General features: G+C 43.9%; 2 protein-coding genes across 4 annotated transcripts in view; one reads left to right on the forward strand and one right to left on the reverse strand.

Annotated features, from left to right (window-relative positions):
* Window positions 1-9,856, forward strand: part of BTBD7 (BTB domain containing 7) — a 56,260-nt gene extending 46,404 nt beyond the window's left edge. For 2 of the 3 annotated variants that reach the window (XM_050334922.1, XM_050334923.1), the window contains 3 exons: window positions 1,843-2,021; window positions 2,682-3,110; window positions 5,000-6,852. In XM_050334922.1, the coding sequence (XP_050190879.1) occupies window positions 1,843-2,021; window positions 2,682-3,110; window positions 5,000-5,815 (1,424 nt within the window). In that variant the 3' untranslated portion in view covers window positions 5,816-6,852. Of the gene's footprint in view, window positions 1-1,842; window positions 2,022-2,681; window positions 3,111-4,999 lie in introns of all 3 variants that reach the window. The other variant, XM_050334925.1, reaches the window with a different exon arrangement.
* A 1,232-nt stretch (window positions 9,857-11,088) lies between these two features.
* UBR7 (ubiquitin protein ligase E3 component n-recognin 7) lies at window positions 11,089-21,318 on the reverse strand. Its single transcript, XM_050334926.1, has 11 exons — window positions 21,124-21,318; window positions 20,827-20,960; window positions 20,569-20,629; window positions 19,373-19,468; window positions 18,252-18,305; window positions 16,968-17,073; window positions 16,479-16,663; window positions 15,782-15,913; window positions 14,918-15,080; window positions 14,017-14,078; window positions 11,089-13,207 (listed from the first exon to the last, which is right to left on the reverse strand). The coding sequence occupies exons 1-11, from the start codon at window positions 21,283-21,285 to the stop codon at window positions 13,115-13,117; spliced, it is 1,248 nt and encodes a 415-aa protein (XP_050190883.1). The 5' UTR covers window positions 21,286-21,318; the 3' UTR covers window positions 11,089-13,114.
* Window positions 21,319-21,437: the final 119 nt, after the last annotated feature.

Here is a 21,437-nt window from a genome sequence, read left to right on the forward strand (position 1 = left end):
CCAGTCCTTTGAATTGAGCACAGATATGAGCCCTGAGCCTGGCCAATAGTTGGAGCACAGGAATTGTGTCCTCATAACTGTCTGCTTTGCTTAGTTCTGTAATTAAGCAGAAGAATTGATTGGTTTTGCCAATGCCTCTTTGCTAGGATGGGCAGATGGAGCCTCGTTAATTTGAGGAGATTAAAGCTTGTACCAAACCTATAACTTGTACAGGAATACATCCTAAAGCATAGATATGGAGCACAGGAGCTGTGGGGGGAAGAGCTGGGCAATGTTGCCTCCATGCCCCTTGGGCTGGGCTCAGAACAGGGGGTTCTTTACAGCTCAGCTGTTCTCCATCTGTCCCTGGCATCTCCTTGTACCCTCTGCCTGAGGACTGTATTTGCATAAATGCTGCTGGCAGCGTGTCTTAGAGCTCTTCCTGCAGCACTGTTGTAGAATGAGTTCAGCCTGTGCTGCAGCCTGTTCTAATTTGAGGCCAGGTTCTGCAAGTGGTTGGGTTTCCTTACATATTTTCCAATTTCATTTTGAATTAGAAATCCTGCAACTGAGAGAACTGTATTATTATATATGTAATCTTTATTCTGTGTGTTTCACACAAATAACAATAAAAAATAAAACCAAAAGAAATTTGGGGTTGAGAATACAGCACTTTTTAATGCAAAACTTAGATCATTTTTATGCCTACTAGTTTGGAGAGCTGCTTCAGACTCCTCTTAAATCCTCTTTTTTCAGTATTAGCAAAATGCTGGGTGTAGCTAAACATATGGCTGCTAAACCAGGATTTTCCAGAAGAATTTTCAGTGTGTGGAGGGTAGCATGGAGGACTTATTTCCAAGCCTTGAAGACTGATTAGAATGGGTTCCTTCCTCCTCCCAGCACAAGAACTCCACTGAGAGACGGGGGAATATTTCGCACTACTTGTACTTATCTTCCGTGTACCAATGTAAACTTTGTGGAATAAGGACCAGCTGTAGTTGTGTGGTGTTGGATTTTCTCCTTTTCTGTAATGCAAATGGTGTTTTTACACTGCTCTTGCTGTATGATCTGTTTAATTTTTATGAGCTTTCATTACGGACATCTGGTCATGGCAGTATAAGCACTTGTAAAGCTGGTAAAGGATCAGGTGCCAGGACTTACATATCTGAATTTGTCTTCTCTATGATATGCACATTTTCATGAGGACAGAAACACCACAGAGAAATACCATTTATTGTCAAACAGCAGTAAGAAGTGGCATGAGAAAGTTTTGCAACAGGATAAATACCCCAAATTATACACTACTTTCTTTTGGAAAGGTTTTTTAAAAATTATTTCAGTACGGCTGCATAAAACAATATAATTTTAACAGGTTTTTGTTGGCTTGCAGTTTGTGTAACTTTTGTAAAATGCACTTTCTCTAGTTACATAGTGGTGTTATGGTCTTGTGATTATAGAATTGCATTAGAAGTATGGAGTGTATGCCAAAAAAAATCAGTGAATTCTCGGCCTGTACAATTCATGAGGGAACATTCAGTTGTTATTTAAGATATCCTGCCCTCACCCCAAATCATGGGATTCCTGTATCACAAGAGGTTTACAAAAAAAGCTCTATTTGTGGCTCATTCTAGCAGAAACTGGAAAAGTGGTGTATGCTTTTACCATTTGTGTGATGTGTGTTATCTCATGATGCTCCATGGAGCATGTGTAAGTTGAACAGTTCTTGGCAGAATCCTTTAAAAAAAAAAAAAGCCAAGGCAGCCTGATGTTAGACTTTTCCTTCAGAATTGCAGTCAACTTACTGTCTCAGAGTTCAGAAAGGAATCTCTATTATCCCTACGCCATTCTCTGTTATCCTTCCAGTTCCCAGTCTCCTCGTAGTGAAGGAGATGATCAAGCGGCTGCAGGAGCTGCGTCACACGGAGCAGGTGCAGAGAGCGTACGCCCTCAACTGCGGAGAAGGCGCCACAGTCAGCTACGAGATTCAGATCCGTGTGCTGCGGGAATTCGGGCTTTCTGATGCTGCTGCTGAACTTCTGCAGGTAGGAAAAGTTGCTGTATGAGATAATGAATTGACTTAATGGTGTAGTGTGCAAGAGGAGCACTGTGTGCAGGTGCATAAGTGCTTTGAAATGCCTGTGTAGCTGTCCAGGTGCAAACACCAGTTGCAGCTGACGTATGTGATTTTATAAATGTGTAAGTGCAATGCATAAACACTTTTCTCAAGAGTTGTTGCCACTCAGGGTGCTCTTACTGATGCAGGTTTTGGGGGTGAAAGAAAAATCTGCCAGAGAGGTAGATGACAAGAAGAGTAGAACTGTAACTTGAAACCTGGATTATTATTCATTCTTGAATTGGAAAGGAGAAAAAGTTGTAACTAATACTGTAGGTCTGCACGGTACATCTCAGGACTGGGAAAACTGGAAATCCCACTTGTGTTTATACACTCCTGTTAAAGCAAATGCTTTTAATGGTCAACTTACATGGTGAATTTGATGCTTCTTGTCTTATTTTAAAAACCATAAATATCTGTATTCTGTGGTAGCTGTGGTTGCCTTGAGTGCTGGTGAGGTTGTAGGTGGTACAACCAGGCATTTACAATACTAATACACTTCTAGTTCCAAAGAGTGTTACGTTAGGAGATTTCTTTCTAAATGACTTCCTACTTTGTCCTGTTACATGCTGGGTTTTTGTCTTTGCAGAATCCTCACAAATTCTTTCCTGATGAGCGATTTGGGGATGAAAGCCCCCTCCTGACAATGAGACAGTCTGGAAGGTGTCGTGTTAACAGCACTCCCACTGCAGAAACCATGTTTACAGAATTGGACTCTTTTGTGGCCTTCCATCCACCACTGCCCCCTCCTCCACCTCCATACCACCCACCAGCAACTCCTATTCATAACCAGTTCAAAGTGGGCTGGAAACAAAGGGTGCCAAGTCAACATCCCTCACGTTCCTTCTCTTACCCTTGTAACCACTCGCTGTTCCACTCCCGCACCGCCCCCAAAGCTGCACCGCCTGTCTACTTGCCTGGTGTGAAGGCAGCGCCTCCTGACTGCACTAACACCACGGGTCTGGGGCGACAAACGGTGGCAGCAGCAGCAGCAGTGATGGCAGCTGAGAAACAAGTGGTAAGTACTGTGATTTCTCCTCCCTGTCTCTGGCCAAAGTACCATAGAGAAGGAGCTGGAGGGAATTCTTATGATGAAGTTGGCTTTGTTAAATAAAAGAGTATTTTTGTTGGTTAGGGGAAAATTTTTCTACCAAACTGACTGTCAGCATTCTACATCCCAAAGGCATCCTAATCTCTGGGAGAATGAATATTCCAAGGGTAGGGGCATTTTTAGAGGGGCAGGTGGCACTCATGCTTCTGAAATCATGGAATCATACAATATCCTGAGTCGGAAGGAATCCAGAGGGATCATTGAAAGTCCAACTCCTGGCCCTGCACAGGACACCATGTGCCTGAGAACATTGTCCAAATACTTTCTGAACTCTGTCAGGCTTGCTACCATGACCACTTCCCTGGGGAGCCTGTTCCAGTGCCCAGCCACCCTCTGGGTGAAAAACCTTTTCCTGATATCCAGACTAAATCACCCCTGACTCAGCTTCATGCTGTTTCCTCTGGTCCTGTCACTGGTCACCACAGAGATCAGTGCCTGCCCCTCCTCTTCCCCTCACGAGGAAGTTGTGGACTGCAGTGAGGTCTCTCCTCAGTCTCCTCCAGGCTGAACAGACCGAGTGCCCTCAGCTGCTCCTCGTGTGGCAAATGTGGTTTGCTCTACACTAAAGCAAAGCATGAGCCAACTTCAGTAGTGGACTGAGGCTGTAATGCACAGGTAGAAGTAGTGATGGTATTGGCTATTCACAGGTAAGTAGTCTGAAGTAAACAGGTTCCCTTTATACATGTGTGAAGAACGTGAAAGCTTTACAACTAGCTGTAAAATATTTGAAAAGGAATAGGAAAGCAGAAATTGGTAATTGCCAATACAAAGGGGTTACAATACAATGTTGCAGCATTTAAAAGCAATAATTATTGTTGCTTAAGTACAATAAGATACAATGAAATCAATGAAATATAAGATTCTGGATAAAGACATAGTTTTTTCACAGCAGAAATAAATTACCAAATTCTTTATTTAGCATTTCCTGTACTTCACAAAACTATCAGTGCATATTTGTGTCATACTGAAAACCTGCACATTAGATGCAGATTTAATCCTTGAGTCCTGAGTGGAAACATGGATTTTATTTTTTTTCCCTTTAGCAATTGTCTTAAATATATTGCACTTCTGTTTATCTTTTAGGTTAAAATACTTCACATTAGAAATGTTTGCCATTGTTTGATCAAGAGTGGGTTTTGTTGCATGTCTCTTTCATTTGATCAATACTGACATCCCTAAGGAAACCATATAGTGATTTTTTTCACATTAGAAATATTTCTGCTGGAATGTTTCCGTAAATAATGCAAGGAGGAACATAGGCTTAATATGAGGGATATTTTTGTTCTGTATTCTTTCTGCAATTTGTTCCTTACTAGTAATCAATGATTACTAAAATTTCCTTTCACTAGAAATTATAAATGCAAGCAGAAATTTTAACTGTCCTGTCTGGAAGGCTGTAGTGACAACATGCATGTTCTGTAGCTTCCCTGCTCTTTAACTCTGTGCTGTAACAAACCATTTGTTAAGTTCTGTCTTCCTTAGTTTGGTAATTGGAAGTGGCTTAAAGCAGGCCTGCCCTTAAGAAGTTTCACAGTACAGTGTCCTTTACTTCATAGTCGAGGCAAGATGCATTTGAAGGGAGCTGTTATTGTGGCACAACAGCTTCATGAAGGAAACAAGCAGGAAGGTGAAGCTTGTTGGGTATACATGTTCTTAAAACAGTGCAGGAAATTTGCAGGCTGAGGTTGGGTAGGGATTAAGAAAATGCCATTTTGAAGTAGAAAAAAACATCCTACATACAGTTTGTGTTTAGCTTTTGTCTTTATTTCCATGGACCAATTTCTTTTCTTTTCCAGTGTACTCAGCCCTTGCTAAATGAACTGATGCCAGATATTGCCATGGGCGTGTCAGCGATGTCTTTGAAGGACAGAAGATTACCAGAGCTCACTGTCGACACAGAGTTAAGCCAGGCGGTTACAGAGGTAGGGCCTGGCCCACCCCAGCACATTTCATGTATTCAGAACAGACACATGCCTACTGCTCGGAAAAAACATGCAATAGAGCAAAAAATAGATGCTCGAGAAAATCCGCAGGAGTATCCTGACTTCTATGACTTCTCCAATGCTGCATGCAGACCCTCTACTCCAGCACCCAACAGGCACAGTCCTTCTCCTTCACAAGGCATTTATTTTGGCCCAGATTTGTATAGCCACAATAAGGCATCACCAAGTGGCTTAAAGTCAGCCTATCTGCCTTCCCAGATATCTCCTAAAAAGCAAGAGGACTCTAGGAGGGAATACCTGCTCTCGCAAGATGGGCATCAACACAGGCAAAAGAATGAGCCAATACACCTCGATGTCTTAGAACAACCTCCCCAGCGACTGGACTTGGCCTTGGCTAACCAGGAAAATGCTGGGAATGGCCCTGTGCACGTCAGGGGAAGAGCAAAAATGGAAACGGATTTAACCTATGGGCTAACCTCCAACAGACCTTCCCTCTCTGCCTACACCTCTGAAATGCCAGAAGAGAGACCCAGTAGGAGACTGGCAGATGATGAGCCATTGGAACATGGAGCACAGAGAAACGCAGATTTGGAAAGGGAAGATGCAGTAAGCAGAGGAAGGAGGTCTCCCAACAAACCAGACTTCCTGTACAAAAAATCTGCCCTATGAAAGCAACCTCCACTATTTCTCTGTGCCTAAGAGTTGTAAACATCCCATTCCTTGCAACTTTTGGCCTGACTTCTGTCAGACAAATTCCTTCATGCCAGCAGAAAAATTCAGCTTTGCTCACTTCTTTTGTACATACATTGCTTTATTAGAGACAGCATGTTATCAGTTTTGTTTTAATGCTGCTTCTGGTTTTATTTTGTGGGAATTTTTTTTTTTTGAGCAGATTTAATTAAGCCTTTTAAAAAAAAAACCCACACAAAACTGGTACCTTTTTTCTACAACCTGGTAGCCTTTTGCACCTGTACATCTATTTTAGTGTTATTAGTTTTGTACTAATATGTTAAACTTTAATGTCACATTTAAAGGACTGTATTTTCATACTTTTGCATTTACCCTTTCACCTGCCGATTCCCTATGTGCATTGGATTGCACATTATGAAATGTATTTTCTTATGAGATAGTAACAACCTGTTTATTTTTTAATTATAGGAATTCCAAAGAACAGCACATCAAAAAACCTACATTTTTAGTTAGATCTTTTTGTTTGTTTGTTTGGATCTGAAATCTTCCTGATTTTTACAACTATGGCAAGAATCCAGTCCAGTGTTTTGGTTGAAAAGTTCTGGCAGCTGGTCTTACCCTTACATAGATAGCAAACCCACTTCAAGAATTACATTTGGGTTTTTAAGAGCTCAGAGGGAAATTTAGGAGTCCAAATTCCAGGGAATTCACTGGAATATGACAACTTGAGTCTGTTTGCTTGTGGTTCGGTGTGCCCATGGAGAACTCCATGATCACCCAGAAGCACTTGCTAGACAGACTAGAATTGTTGATTTGCCCGTGCAGAGATAAATCTAGAAATACTATAAAAATGATAGTAATTACTTGTTCTTCCAGCTGCTCATACGTGGGGATAGTGAAGACCAGATTTGTGGATTCCTGCTGACTCGGAGTGTCAGGAAGACAAGGCATAGTCCACAACCTTCGCTGTTGCCTGAACATGAGGGAGGGTTCCCTCTCCCGGAGGTGCCGAGGTGACTGTCCATTGCCTTGCTTTCTCCTGCCCACGGTTACAAAAGGGCTTCACTCTTGGATATCTTTCAGTGTTCCTTACCTGATCTCGTGTGTCGCTGACTCCGTGATTGCAGCTCTTCTGGGAGCAGAATCCTAGTGAAGAGTCTCTGCTTTAGCATCATGACAGGTGTGAAGCTTTAGCACTCTTAAATTATGCCTCCATTTCCTGAGTTTGCTTTTGGAAAGCACAGAAATGAGATGTGAGGAGGGAATGATGGTGATCTGGGCTGGCTCCTGTCCCTGGGGTGGGGTTCAGCAATGCCCCGGGGGGGAATGGTTGCAGTTATGAAGTGCATCCTTAATACTCACTGTGCAGTTCTAGCAAGAGATTCATTGCATTCAGGATAGGGATCTGATGCCACTGCAGTGTAGTGATTGCTGGTAAAGGCCTGTTTGGGGGTTTTAAATGCAGTTTCTATAATAAATTTCCCTGCAGTAGAACACTTTAGTACCATCTGTGACCTAAGGACTTCTTTAAGGTTATGTTGAGTGGATTCCTGCAGCTCAAAATTTCTTAATACTGTTTTAACAGAAATCTTGCTGCAACTTTACTTTTGGTTTTAGTTGATGGCAGACTCTTAACTAATGTGTTTCATTAAAGTATGCTGCGTCTCTTGCATATGCATCTGTAAACCTCCTGCTTTTATGGAAGCTCTGCAGATGCTCCTTTTGAGATGCAGCCATGGAAAATGTGGTGTAGGATTGGAGCAGAAACTGCGCAGGTGATGTGTCTTGTGGGTGAGGGGAGATTTCTTTCTTTTTTACCTCTGTCAGCCTTTTTTAAGCTGTTTTTTTGCCCACAGTCAAGGCAGTTGGTGATCCTGGCTTCATCACCTGTATGTGGGATTTCCACGGGACTGCAGTGTAGAACGTTGATAAATGCAAGGTGTCAGTGTGGGGGTGGTGCTGCTGCAGATTGGGGACTGAGGTTCATGGGGTTTCTTGTGAAGATCCGAGCACGGTGCTATCCAACTGCATAGCTGTAACCGCACACGAGGGTCTCATCCTCGCCAGAAGCGTTAACTTTCATCTCGCACAAGAACCCTGAAACTCCCTGCACTTGCATCGTGTGTGTTGGCGGCTTAGTTACTAAAAAGTTAGAGCTGTCCTCAGAAGACTGATTATTCTGAATAATTTATTTTTACCTAAAACCGATAGATGTACTTCAGGAAAACTATTTTAGTTATCACCGTTTGATGTGGCACTGTGTACCTGGACAGAGGTGGGGCTGATAAAACAGATAAAACTTTAAGGCTTGAAATTTTGTAGGGGTTTGGCTGATGAAGACAAGAAGTTTTGAGGTTATGGTTTGAGGAAAATCATGAAATGCTATGGCTTTTGAATAAGCTGGTGAGAAATGCCTCAGGGGAGGACATGTCTGCATTTTAGAATATAAAATTGCTTCTGAAGTCTCAGGAGCTGAGCAGTATTCAAAAAAGAATCAAGTGTTTAAAAGTAGGTGCAGAATGAAAGACAAGTCTTTCTGAGGCCACAGAGACAATCAGGCCATGTAGACAATCTGTTTTCACTTGTATATTTTGAGTTGGGAAGAAGATGGCAGCTAATGGCAGCTGATTTGAAGAGGAAAAGAAGGATTTGTTGAGTTACTGGAACTGGACTATTTTACTCCAGTGTCGGATTTCCTATTTAGTTGGATGTGCAGAGGGAGGGGAGAAACCATCTTTTCTTGGAAGCATTATTCAGAAGCCAGTGTTCATACGACATCTCACTCGCACAACATGCGTACCTGTGCTACCTGCTACTTCTTGTTCTCTGTCTACTGAAACTTTGGTGCAGAAGCTCCTTGTTTACATGAAGCACTTTCTGATTAGGCTGGAAATTGACACCTTTTCCTCCTATAAATTAGATGGAGATGACAGATTACTGGCTATTTTGCTTGGATAGAGGTATAAACGTTGTTTTCTCGAATGAGGGAGACTCGTGCTCCTTGTTCTATTAGAGAGAGAGCTCAGACTTGCATTTAGTGAGCAGCATGCAAAAACTTATTCCCTTTTCCCCAAGTACCCTTTCTCTTTTCCTTAATATATGGATGAATAACTTAATTCCTGAAACACATTCTTTCCTTTAAAATGTTTTGTTGTTCTACGGAATTGCTGTAGTTGTGTTTAAGTAACTGCTGTGTTGATTGGCAGTTTCCTGTTGTATTTTTCCTGTTCTTAAGGAGTTTCTCTTATGAAAATTAAGGCTGTGGCCACCTGTACTTGTAAAGCCTTGGGTTTTAGTTATGGAACGTCCCAAATGTTTGTCTTAGGTTTTTCTTTGGTCTGAGTTTGGTGGGAGTTTTGAGGGGGTTGGGTGTTTAATTTTGTTTGGATTTTTGGTTTGTTTGTTTTGGTTGGGGTTTTTGGTTGGGTTTTTTGTTTGTTTGTTTGTTTGAAAAAACACTAAAGCTGTTTGAGGCACTGTTCATTCTTCTAATAATTCTATGCTTCTATGGTAGAGGTGGTGCTGAGCCCTGTGGGATACAGGGAACAGCTGAGAGGGAAACTTGTAAAACCGCACTTGGGGTTTCTGTAATTACCTGTACTGCCAGGAGGCAGCCCTGTCTTCGGCAGCATTATGGATTTGTTTCTTGTCCTTGTGTTGTTACTGGTATAAAGTCAAGTGCCTTCAATGCTAAAGGCTCAGAAAACTTTCTTAAACTGACTTCATGTCCTATGCAAGTGTTTTTTCTACAACCTGCATAACCAGTACTTTGTAAAACTTGTTTACGCTTCAATTGTACATAGTGTTTTTAAAAAAAAATAGTATTTTTATTTAGGTACCTCCAAACTTGAATTCTAGTCTTGTGTGATGCATTGTAAAACAATACATTTCTCTTTTGAGTACCATTACAGTTGTAAAAAGGTTTTCACTGGTTCTATTTTTCTACTGTTGCTGAGAAGCATGTAACACTGACTTTATCCTACGTATAGTTGGCATTTCAAATAAATGGCTTGTATAGAACGTGCTTGTGTGGCTGCTTCCCGTGAACTGTGACCAGCAGTGCTGGGCTGGCTGCACCCACCACCCTCCCTGGCTCACTCCAGGCAGAGCAACACAAACAGAAAGGTGCCCTCTGACTGTAAAGGCTCCTCAGACTGACAGGGTTTGTTCCTCCTGGGGAAAAAAAGTACCCAATAATGCTTTGAACATCAAACACATGATATAAACCAGTGAGGCCATTCCCTGTGGAAGAGCTGGGGCTGTGGGGCACAGCTCTGGATCCAGGAAGTGTGGCGTTCAGCTGGACAGACACATTTAGTACCCAGCACTCCCAAGTTGCAGTTTTGCTGCACTGGCTGACTGTTCATTACATCTCATTCACAAAGTGTCTCACTGCTTCCAAGTGAGGACTGAAGTTCAGAAGTGTCATCCAGTCGCTTGACTGGTCTTACTTTGATGTACAAGAGCAAAATTCTGTGAGTTCTGTCCTGACACAGAGCAGAGGTGGGTGGGGAGAGGGAGCACTGTATGGTCCTGAATGTTAACTACTGCCACCTTCACTCCCACATCCAGGAAGACGAGTTTTAGGAGCTTCCTAAATTAGACAAATCTGATGTTTTTTGTTACAGCTTTCTGTTCATTTTACAACAGTGCGCTTAAGCCTGCTAAGTCAGGGGAGAGGGGATGTCTGATGCCTCTTTGCTGGGGGGAACCTTTAGGCATTGGAAAAGGGGGATTGTTGAGGCTGGGTCCCTTCAGGTGAAACCCCTCAGGACTGCCACTGCAGTGCTCATGGTCAGTGCTGACCCCGTGCTGTGCAGCTGGAGCCACAGTAATTCCTTTCTGTGGAAATTACATAACTGATTCAGAAGACTTCCTGCATTTCAACTCCTCACTCCGTACACCACTGCTGTCCTTGCTTGAGGGTGATCTGTCCTTGTTCAGGGTGATCTGAGCTCAGAGCTGGAACCCAGGACAATGATTGTCTCTGGGCACCCTCACCCCTTCAGTGAACTACAAAAATGGCAATACAGAGCAAACATTCCCCCCATCCTGCTTTTTTCTCCTGCTGTAAACGGTATTTGCTGGCAGGATGCAATTGTTTCACAGCTGGGTTAGGAAGAGGCAAAGGTCTAGGAATCCAAAGCTTCCCCCAGCCCCCAGGATGTATCTTGGTCATCACTGGGCTCCCTGTGTCTGCCTGGATCTTTGGAAACAAAACAGGAGAGCAGCACTGAGAAAAAACAAGACAGTACAGATTGAACAGTTCTTTAATTCTTTTTATATTGTAGTTAGAAGTGCAGTTACAACTCCTGTAACAGTTGCTACCAAAAAAAAGCATGTACAATACCTGGAGTTAGATTTAAAAGCAACTAGGAAAGGGACCTGAGGCTTCTGATCAATGGCAAGTTGGAATGAGTCAGCAGTGCCCTGGCAGCCAGGAGGGCCAACCCTGTCCTGGAGGGCATCAGGCAAAGCATCGCCAGCTGGTCAAAGGTGGGGATTGTCCCGCTCTGCTCAGCAGTGGGGCAGCCTCACCTGAAATATTGTGGCAGTTTTGGGCACCACAATATAGGAAAGATATTAAGCTATTGGAGTGTCCAAAGGAGGGCCAGGAGGATGATGAAGGGTCTGTAGGGGAAGCCATAAGAGGGGCAGCTGAGGTCACTTGGTCTGTTCAGCCTGGAGGAGACTGAGGAGAGACATTGTGGCAGTCCACAACTTCCTCACAAAGGGAAGAAGAGGGGCAGGCACTGATCTCTTCACTATTGTGACTAGTGACAGGACTGGAGGGAATGGGCTGAAGCTGAGTCAGGGGAGGTTTAGGTTGGATATGAGGGTGGTTGGGCACTGGAACAGGCTCCCCAGGGAAGGGGTCACAGCCCCAAGCCTGACAGAATTCAAGAAGCATTGACAATGCTTTCAGGCACATGGTGGGATTCTTGGGGTGCCCTGTGCAGGGCCAGGAATTGGAACTGATGATCCTGATGGGTCCCTTCTACTTCGGCATATTCTATAATTCTATGAAACAGATGAGCTGAGCCTCTATGCTACAACTAGTTTTTTTAAATAAAGTGGTCAGAAACAGTTAATAGTGAGAATGATAAAGGTCTTTGTTCTTAAAAATCATTAACATAGAAGCAGAATAGTATCCCATGGTATAGAAATCCTCAAAAACTAGAACTTTAATGTATGTTTTGGGGGCTGAGGATAAAGAAAATTAAAAACTACATCAGGCTTCAAAAATTACAAAAAGTCAATTCCTAATTGCAGCTAAGTGTAGAGTCTTAAAATTCAATGAAATATCTCCCATGCTTATCACAGTGGTTATAAAAAGATCATGTTTCATACTGTAGCAAAATACCAGGATGCTGCAGGGTTTTCAGCAACATTTATGAAGTAGAATAATTTGCTGTAGGCTAGTGTTTGAAATCAAAGCACATTACAAGTCCTATAACAAACCCCCCATGCTTAGTTTGTAACCTCCTCCTAGATATTGTTTATATTCTAATAAGTGAATTGAGATCATGTGACAATTTTTTTCATGTAAAACATCACTGTACAACATTAGAAACAGGTTTCTTAATGTATAAAACCAGACAGAACATTCTGTTGCATCAAGGCCACCCCTGATTCCCCATTTCTGACCTGCCCAGGGAGCGCTTCCCCAGCGGTGAGCGAGCAGGCAGCAGTGACTGACACGTGGTTTGGCTGCCCTGGAGGGACCCGTGGGGTGACTGTGCCCGCTCCAGCCGCGGAGGAGCCACGAGCCCTGCGCAGGAACGGACACCTCCTGGGCACAGGGAGCCCTGGCCAGAACTGCTGCACCCCACAGGGCGAGACAGAGCCGTTTACAGCAGGAAAGCACGGAGCACGACCCCTGCGCTGCACCGAGGGGAGGGCAGGGCAGGCAGAGCCCACCTGGGTTTAGCACAGCCTACAGCTCTAGGCACTGACAGGAGGCTAAAGGGTGAAAGGCTACAGGGAACAAAGGGTGACACACTGTTCTGGGAACAAGCCAACTCTCCGTGGAGACAAGGCTAGCTTTTGTGGGAATGCAAAGTCGATCAGTACCAAAATCCCTCTAACTGCAATGGTAAGAACCTGTTAAGAACATGTTTTAGTCGCTACAAATAAAGTATGAGACAAAATGAAGATGTTTCTTGGACAGCTGGATTTTGATGAGAAGCCGATATACTGAGATACTGAAGATGCCTCTTCTGTTTGCCAGTGAGTATTGTTTTCCCAGTTGTCCTTTCAGACCCAAACCCTCTCAGTCTAACTACAGTAGTACTGCATCCTGTTAGTCCGTCGCCTTTTCCGTGACTGAAACTCTTCAAAGAAGTGCTGAATGTCTTCTCTTTTAACCACCTACAAGAGCACGAAACCCAAGCTTTGGTGTGGTGCAAGAGCTCAATTAAAGGATCCTGTTTTATCCCCACATGCAAATACACAGAGCACAGAAAAGCAAATATCCTCAAGTTTCTCTGATACAGCTTTTCTGTTGCACCCAAAGGAGACGATTAATGCCCAAATTATACTACAGAGAATAAAAACAGGGAAAGGAGTTCCCCTAAGGCAGAACAAAGACATGGAGCAGAGCTCCCAATGGTACTTTAATGGCTTTGACCCCTTGCTTTTACCATCAGAAAATTTAACACAAAGCAAGATTTTCATTAGCTCACTTCGGGCTCATATCCAATGTAACTAAGAATGGCAATACAGCAAATCTGCCACCAAAATGCAAGTGCATAATACCATGTGAATAATACCATGTGCATTCCTGCAGGAAAACAACTGACAAGACTGACACTCATAGGTAGTCCTTATTCTTCTAAGGGTTGAAATTCAATCTAAGAAAAAACCAGAAAATTTAAGAGCTCTTTTCCCTGAATACTTTTCCTAGAGCAATAGGAGTTTCCTTTAGATGTAAGAACTGCTCTTAGTACTTTGAAGACAGATTCCTGTAAAGTCCCTGTTACCTCTCAGCAATGTCATTAAGGAAATACAACTGTTAAACTCCAATGAAATCAGGAATTTCTAATTTCTACTGCAGCACCAGCAACTCCAAGAGACAGGAAAAAATATTACAACACAGCAGCACAGTATTCAGCACCCAGCCCTCAATAATTCTTTAAAACACATTTTCTGGCAAACAAATTCTAGAAGTTGTCCCTTACCGTTCCCTCATCTGCAAACCTCCTGAGATAGTCCGTCAGTTCCGTCTTTAAATCATTGTATTCTGAATGGCAAAGCAAAAGCAAAGCAAACAAAAAAAAACCAGTAAGATATCCACTTTTAGTTTAACACTAGCTCAAGCAACTTGTTCTACTCCTTCTTGTCACTTCAGACAAATCTAGGCTTGAACTTCATTATAAATAATAAAAAAGACAAGTCCAGGTAAACATGAGAAGCCTAATAATTTATAAGACTAACCTTTGCAGTGTGTCTGTTTGTGTTGATTTCAGAGCAATGTATAGAGTTCAGTGAATGAATTAGTACAATTAATTAAAAGACTGCCCCTGCTCCCAGCTTCCCACTGCAGAAGCAAACGTGGGTCGTGGTGGAAAGTCCCAGCCTGTAACTCAGGACTGGCCAACTGTCCTCTCCAGAGTGCCCTCGCTGGCAGAGGGAAACACAGCTCCAGGTATAAAATACCTCAGCACTGCTTTGTCAATATTCTCTGCAGCAAAGCTGCAGGAACACCTGACTGGCACTCTCAGCCAGGATATTGCCAAACAGCAGAACAGGGTAAGATAAATAATCCAGACAGCATAAGTGCAAATTAACGTTAAATATACACATTAAATACATTACAATCAATACAATACCTAAGATGTTAAACAAGGAGAAGTTTCCCACACCACCTAGTGTCTCTTCTTATGCTGAAATTGTAACAACAGGCCAGAGAGGACCAAGTTCTCCAGAGTAATCCTGACTGAGGTGTGCAACCTGTCAGTTGTCTGCATGTTACTTCAAAAATAGTTTTGACACTACACTGCAAGACCTGACACTAATCTCCCGTGGGAAGTTGTTCAGTTAAAGTGTTAAGGCAGATTCTAAAAAGGAAGTTGTATTTACCACAGATGAGTTCCACTTGCTGGACTCTGTTCATGCTGTTAAGGGTGTCCATTAAAGGATCTCTTCTCTCTGTCTCTTGGTCACTGGTACCTTTATTTTCGTAAGCCAAGACAGTGTCACATTCATCTGTCAGGAACTGGACTTCAAGGTCTGAATACATTTTCTGGAGAATGAAGTAAAATTTACTTTTATGTGACAAAACTTCTCAGATGTAGACGCTCTCCCCCAATCCTTTTTGTGTTCAAGGTCACAAATAACAGGAATTATCAGGTAAAGTTGTATCCAGCATTTCAGACATTTCCCCATAACAACTTCCAAAGCAATACTAGATTTAATAATAATGGCCAGTCTTCGCGAGCGAAGATCCGGGGAAGGTCTTTACACCTTCCAGCCTGCGCATTGGATTTTTTAGGTGAGACACAGTGTGCGCGGAACTGAGCCCACCCTTTAATCCTAAGGTTCATCTGCCGGGGCCAAGCGAGCTTGGACGGTGGCAGCGAGGTCCTTAGGACGTAGGTGGGTTGCCTTTAAGGGCTAACGAGCCCCACCTGCCCGGGAGTGGCCCTGACCGGGAATCGAACCCCGGTCTCCGCGGTGATAGCGCGGCGCCTTTACCCCTAGACCACCAGGGGCTCCAATACTAGATTTAAACAGCAAAGAAAATACAAATGTTTAGAAGCTCCTTTGTGCTATATTAATTCACAGGATTCAGTGTGTTTCTTTATGTGGGGTGAAGGGGGTTTTCGGTGTTTATATGCAGAGTGAGAACATTTGCGGATTTTACCTAAAGCTCTTCAAAGATTCTCTGGGAGCTCCTCCCTGCCTGTCCCAGATCAGTGGTGGCAATGAAGGGAGCATACATACCAAACAGTCTTCACAGGTGCATAATTTGCTCCTCCAGTTCGATGGCCAAAAGGTGGCAGTATCTTTTTTTAAGAATGGCTTGCTTTGGAGCTCCTTCAGCTTGCAGACTGGCTCCTCACTCTTAGTAACTACCTGAATTAAAATGAGACTGTTCAGCACATTATAACATCACTTCAAAGACACTCTGTTCTTTCTGGCATGTCCACTTCCTTAGGTAAGATTTTTCTTTTGTCTCAAACAAACACATTTATTTTTATAAAAGAACTCTATTACCATCCACATGAGGATTCTGATGTGGTTTTAGCAATTTCCACTGGAAATTTCTGTAGAACTTTCCTGTAATAGCCATAAGTGTTTAAGAAGTCAGAGCTGGACCATCACACGAGCAGTTACAACACATAATACCCCTGCATATGAACAAACAGAAGTCCCCTCGGTGTCTAGGCCAGTTGGCTGACAAAAAGCGACAGATCTAATCCATCTGCAAACAGACACTACATCCTTGGACAGCCCTATCCCACATCCTACACTGTGCTCCACAGAGACTGCGTGTCTGAAGTGTCAGTGACTGAAGAGGAACACGGGAACAGACGGGATGCATTCACCCCTTCCCTGAGCCTGTGCAGAGCGAGGTGGGCTTCACCTCACCTATCAGCAGTATGAAGCTGTGCAGGTCAGAGAAGAAGGGACATTTTACCTCGGGACAGGCAGACCCAGAGCTGGTGGATGGTTCATTAAACTGTTCCGTTTGCTTTTCCTCCTTCGTATCTTGGAGTTCCACTCCGCTTTCTTTTTTTATTTCTTTCTTCTGCTCTTCGCTTTCCTCAACCTTCAGGACAATCCCTTCATCTTCAAGAGAGTTCACTTTGGTCAAAGGAGGAACTGGAAGATACATACACACATAAGTGAAATTACTGTGCCATACAGGCCACCACAGACGTTCTCTCTGCTTCACAGTGCAGTGTTGGAGAGCACCTCGACCACCTCATACACTGCAAGGTCCTGGATACACTCTAAGCTGCCCAAACACACAGTGACTGAGGTATAGAAAGAAACTGCTCCTTCTATCACCATAGTCTCCTTCACATCTCATACCCCATTCTAAAACACTCTTCTTCCCAAAATCTAGGAAGCCCTATGAGAGGGAAGAGGGTATCACAGTTTAGGATCTCCTGATTTGTTTTACCTGCTAATTGCGATGCATAAGCCCATAGGAAATGGCAATGCTTCATGCAGGCCTGGCACACCATTTCATGGAAGTCTCCACTTTCAGGGGGAACTGCACCAAGATGCTGTCAGAAACAAACAAGCACTCAGTAGTGAAGCATCGGCTGCAAATTAAAAGACTCAACTCCAGGTTTAGAAGAAGGAAAACATCATCTGCCATCACATTTTCAGTACAAGCAAACACTCTTGTTAACTTTCTACAATGATTATTAGAACAGTGTAAGGACTGGAAAGAGCTGATAAAAATTCCGGGGAAAAACTCAAAATAATTCTGTTTGCCTACACCCTTTTATGCCTTGCACATACCCAGAAATCTCATTTCTAAATAATATTCTGCTAAACTGTCCCAAACATAGGAAAGGTGAAGACAGCTCTTGCATGCTGCACATTTCGACTCTTAAATGACTTTTTACAATTCCTTCCTTACGTGTAAAAGATTGTAAAGTCTTCATACTGATGACATATGTAACTCAAGAATTAGCTCCCAAAGCTCTCCATAAACTCGTGAGAACTATTTGGGCAATCAAAAGCACTTAGTGGCTTTCTTTTGAAAAGCATTCCTTCAAAGCTCAGTGCGCAGCACAAAAGTCTTCATTCACACACTTACACAAAACAATCCAACAGTTTATCTACAGAACACAGAACTGAAGCCAATCATCTTTTTTTTTTTTTATTCTTTGATCTTGCAACTTCAAACATGACATTTCACTCGTGCCCTTCAAGGCACAAGAGGCTGAATTCTTACTGCTTACCCATTAAGTAGGGCACTCACCACAGCGCTGGGCTGCTTTTAAAACATTTTCCCAAAGTTCCAAATCAGGAACAAACAGCACAGTCTGTTCCTTGCTACTTAAATGAATTAGAAGTTTAAAAGGTATTATTTTGAATGAAGAACTATTCAGGTAGTTGATAATGATGTGCCTCAGTAAGAATCTTTTCCTCACGGACTGTACTGATTTGAGTTTTCCAGTTAAGGAGACAGCTATAAAGGTATTACTTTATTCCAAAGTGGTAACCTTCAAAAAGGTAGGACTCTTCCCTGTGTTTCTGGACTGGACAGCAGTGCAAGATTAGACTTCCAATGTTCCTTTGCATGGGATGAAAACAAAATACCCTAAAACTCATGTAATAATCTGTTTTGAGAATTACAGCTAACTCCCCAAGTAAGAACAACCACACAAAACTAACCAACATTAACTCATTTTTGTGCAAATGGCAATTCTGCTATTTATGGTTTCCTTACCCTTCCATGGAACCAGTCTTCACAAACTATGCATTGGATCATCTCATCTGGAATCTAGATGAACAGTCATATTATTAGCATTAATAGCAGCCTCCAGAATCTTTCACAAGCCTCAAACTGCAGTATTATATAAAGTCTGCTCGAGTGAATTGCATTTCCCTCTTCACCCCCCACAGGGAGCTGCCATTAATAAGTAGTTAGTGCTTCACTAGTCAGTTTGTTTCCCCCAGGTTCAACAGCTCATGTCATGTGTCATATTATTAAGGCTGTGGAAATTCCCATTTATTATTACAAAACCCGTTTTCCCAGCAGGGCAAGACTTTCTCACAAAGAGCTGATAAAAGTTAATACACTACTTGTATCTTTCTTCCTGCAAACAGAAATGCAGAAATGAATAGGCAACTCAACAGAAGAAAGATACTGATACTCATGATGTCATCAGGACTGTATAGGAATGCCAGAACTTAACTGGTCACAATGCAGCACAGTACAAACTGCTTTGTTATGACGCAATTATTAATGAACCTCTTCAGAAACATTCAGCTATCTCTGCACTTCAGAGAGGCGAGCTTATAAAATACTTTTGTTCATACGTGAAAGACTTGTGCCTTCCTTATTCTTTAAAACACCTGACGTTTGTGGTCGCAAACAGCACGTGCAAACCCAGTGCTGCATTTTAGTACTTCAAACAGAGAAAAAGTGTTCTGGCTACTGTAAAGCCTTGTGAGAGCACAGCTGCAGGCACCAGAAGCAGGTTCTGGTCTCTCCTAACACGTGCAATGTGTTTATTCTGCACTAACACGTTTCTCAAGATGATGAGAAACCCATCCCCTGAGGGAATTCTGCAACTCCAGAGAGGGGAAAGTAGAGAACTGCAGCACCACTTTGTCCAAATGATGGTTTGTCCTCCTCATCTGCCTTTAAGGCATATACATTTTACCATCCAAAAAAAAAGAAAAAAAAGAGTTAATTACTTTATACAGCACATGACAAACAATACGGAACTTGAAATTTCTTAAAGTGGGATCCTCCTTACAAAGCAGCTCAGTGACCACCCTTTACACAATATCTTGCACAAATACCATCTATATATGACTGCTACTGTGGTTTGTATTTCTTACCTCATCTTCAGGATCAGGATACGGTCTTTTACAAGTACAGTATAATCCATAGAAATTGTCATTATATTTATTTCCAGCATTCACCTTGCCCTTTTCCTGGGAGGAAAGGAAGAAGTGTCTTAATAGACAATGCAGTAAAAAACAAAAGACAGAAAATATGTATTATCTGGGAAAAAAACCAATTTCTGTTCCACTTTAAGTCCTAAAAGCAATCATTACATTCATTAGCCTGAATATCCAAGAAGAATCATCCAGACACCTGTGCTGTAAAGTGAGTTACAGACAGGGCATGTGAGGAATGCTGAAGTTCAAAAGCAAAGAGGAAAACAGTCTGCCCGTCTTTGTAACAACTGGCAACTGTGGTGTCAAGACAGATTAATGGACAAAAGGTGAAGTTCACTTAACCTGTACAACTGATTTTGCACTGGACTGATGAAGAAGGAAAAACCACTTGATCCATTTCATTGACTTAAATGAGAAATGGCAACATGTTAAACTTGTCACACCTGTCTCTGCAGGGATCACTGCACTGCAGCTTAGCTGACTAGCTCTGGATCCCTCCCAGTTCTCCCAGCATAACGTGGACATACACAGAACTACTGTCTTGTTTCTGTATTTGGACTGTTATTATCCTAGAAGCAACACTGCAGGCAAGCTAAGCAGCGTCCTGTCACTGCTTCACTTATTACCAACTACTTGACAAGTTCAAACCACCCAAGTATGAAAGCACAGGCACCTTAGTACAGTAAAAAACTATACTATCAGTAGGCTCTGGTGACAACCTATCAAAAAATATTAGGGTACTAATGCCACCACAAAGAAGGAAAGGACACTGTCCCTTTGACAGCAGCACAGGCTTAAATCTCCTTAATGCAACTGCAAAACTGCAGCCCAAAAGATTCTTCTGAAACCAGCTTAAAACTAATGAGATATATTAATGCAGACACCTCAACATGGTGCTGGCAGTGCAGCAATTGCTGCATTCATGGATGACAAGGACTAAACGTTCCCTCTCCTCCCAACATTTCCCTTTGGTCCCTCAACAGTTTTATCTCCCGCTGTAATACTCCCACCTTCCTTAACTTGCCAGGAAGGTTGGAGGCGTCGCATGAGTCAGCACCGGCTGAGGAGAGGCACCAACCTCCCAGGAGTGTGTTATTTTGACTCCGACCGTCTGAAAACCCGCCTGAACTCACCGGGAGTAACTTGCACTGCAGATTCTTGAACTTGCTATTCCCACAGTCACAGCGGAAATTCCTGGAAAGAAAAACGCAGCGTTTCAGGGGGTTTTATTAACCGAGAACGCTCTGGGTTTTGTGTTCTTAACAATCCCCAGGAGTTTATTGGGAGCCACGGGATCTGTGAGGGACCCGCCGGGAGCTGAGGGGGCGCGCGCTTCCCGCCACCGGCACGCGAGCCCCGCCCCGCCCCGTCCCGTCCCGTCCCGTCCGTACCTCTTGGTGTACAGCTCGAACAGCCGGTGGGTGCCGTGGCACTCGTAGCTGCAGGCCAGGCAAATCCCCGCCGGCTCCGCGCCGGGCGGCGTGCAGGTGCCGCAGGCGTACAGCGCCTGCCGCTTCACCGCGCCCTGCGGGAGACACCGACCGGCCCCGGCATGAGGGGGTGCCGGGGAGAGCTGGGGGAAGGATGGGGGGCGGCCCCGCCTCGCGCCCCCGCCCCTCTGTCCCAGCCCGCCCCGACTCTCGGCCCCGCCCACTCACCCAGCCCGCGGCCCCCGGCCCCGCCCCCACCTGTGAGTAGCTGCAGCGCTCGTGGTCGCTGCCCCCCAGCACGGCCCGCGCCTCCTTCTCCAGCTCCTCGTTCTCCGCCAGCACCTCCGCCAGGGACACCACGGGCTCCTCGGCGCCGCTGCCGCCGCCCGGCTCGGCGCCCTCGGGAGCCGCCGCCTCCATGTCCGGGCTGCGCGGGGCGCGGAGCGCGGCGGGAAACGCGCGCGCGGGGAGGCGCCAGGGGGCGCCACGGCGGAAGCGGAATCGCGCGCGTCCCACGTGACGGGGGGCGGTTCGGCGGGGCCGGGCGCGCGGCGGGCACGTGACGGGTGGGG

This window comes from Myiozetetes cayanensis, unplaced genomic scaffold, assembly GCF_022539395.1.
Source record: "Myiozetetes cayanensis isolate MyiCay16 unplaced genomic scaffold, myiCay2020 scf6-25, whole genome shotgun sequence".
Lineage (NCBI taxonomy): Eukaryota > Metazoa > Chordata > Aves > Passeriformes > Tyrannidae > Myiozetetes > Myiozetetes cayanensis.

Bases quoted from the DNA above. Each gene is read 5' to 3' on its own strand.
- UBR7 (XM_050334926.1), bottom strand. From the start codon at position 21,285: ATGGAGGCGGCGGCTCCCGAGGGCGCCGAGCCGGGCGGCGGCAGCGGC. The intron at 20,961-21,123 runs GTGGGGGCGGGG...TGTCTCCCGCAG, and splicing joins AGCGCTGCAGCTACTCACAG to GGCGCGGTGAAGCGGCAGGC. The intron at 13,208-14,016 runs GTAAGGGACAAC...GTGCTCTTGTAG, and splicing joins GGTTTGCAGATGAGGGAACG to GTGGTTAAAAGAGAAGACAT.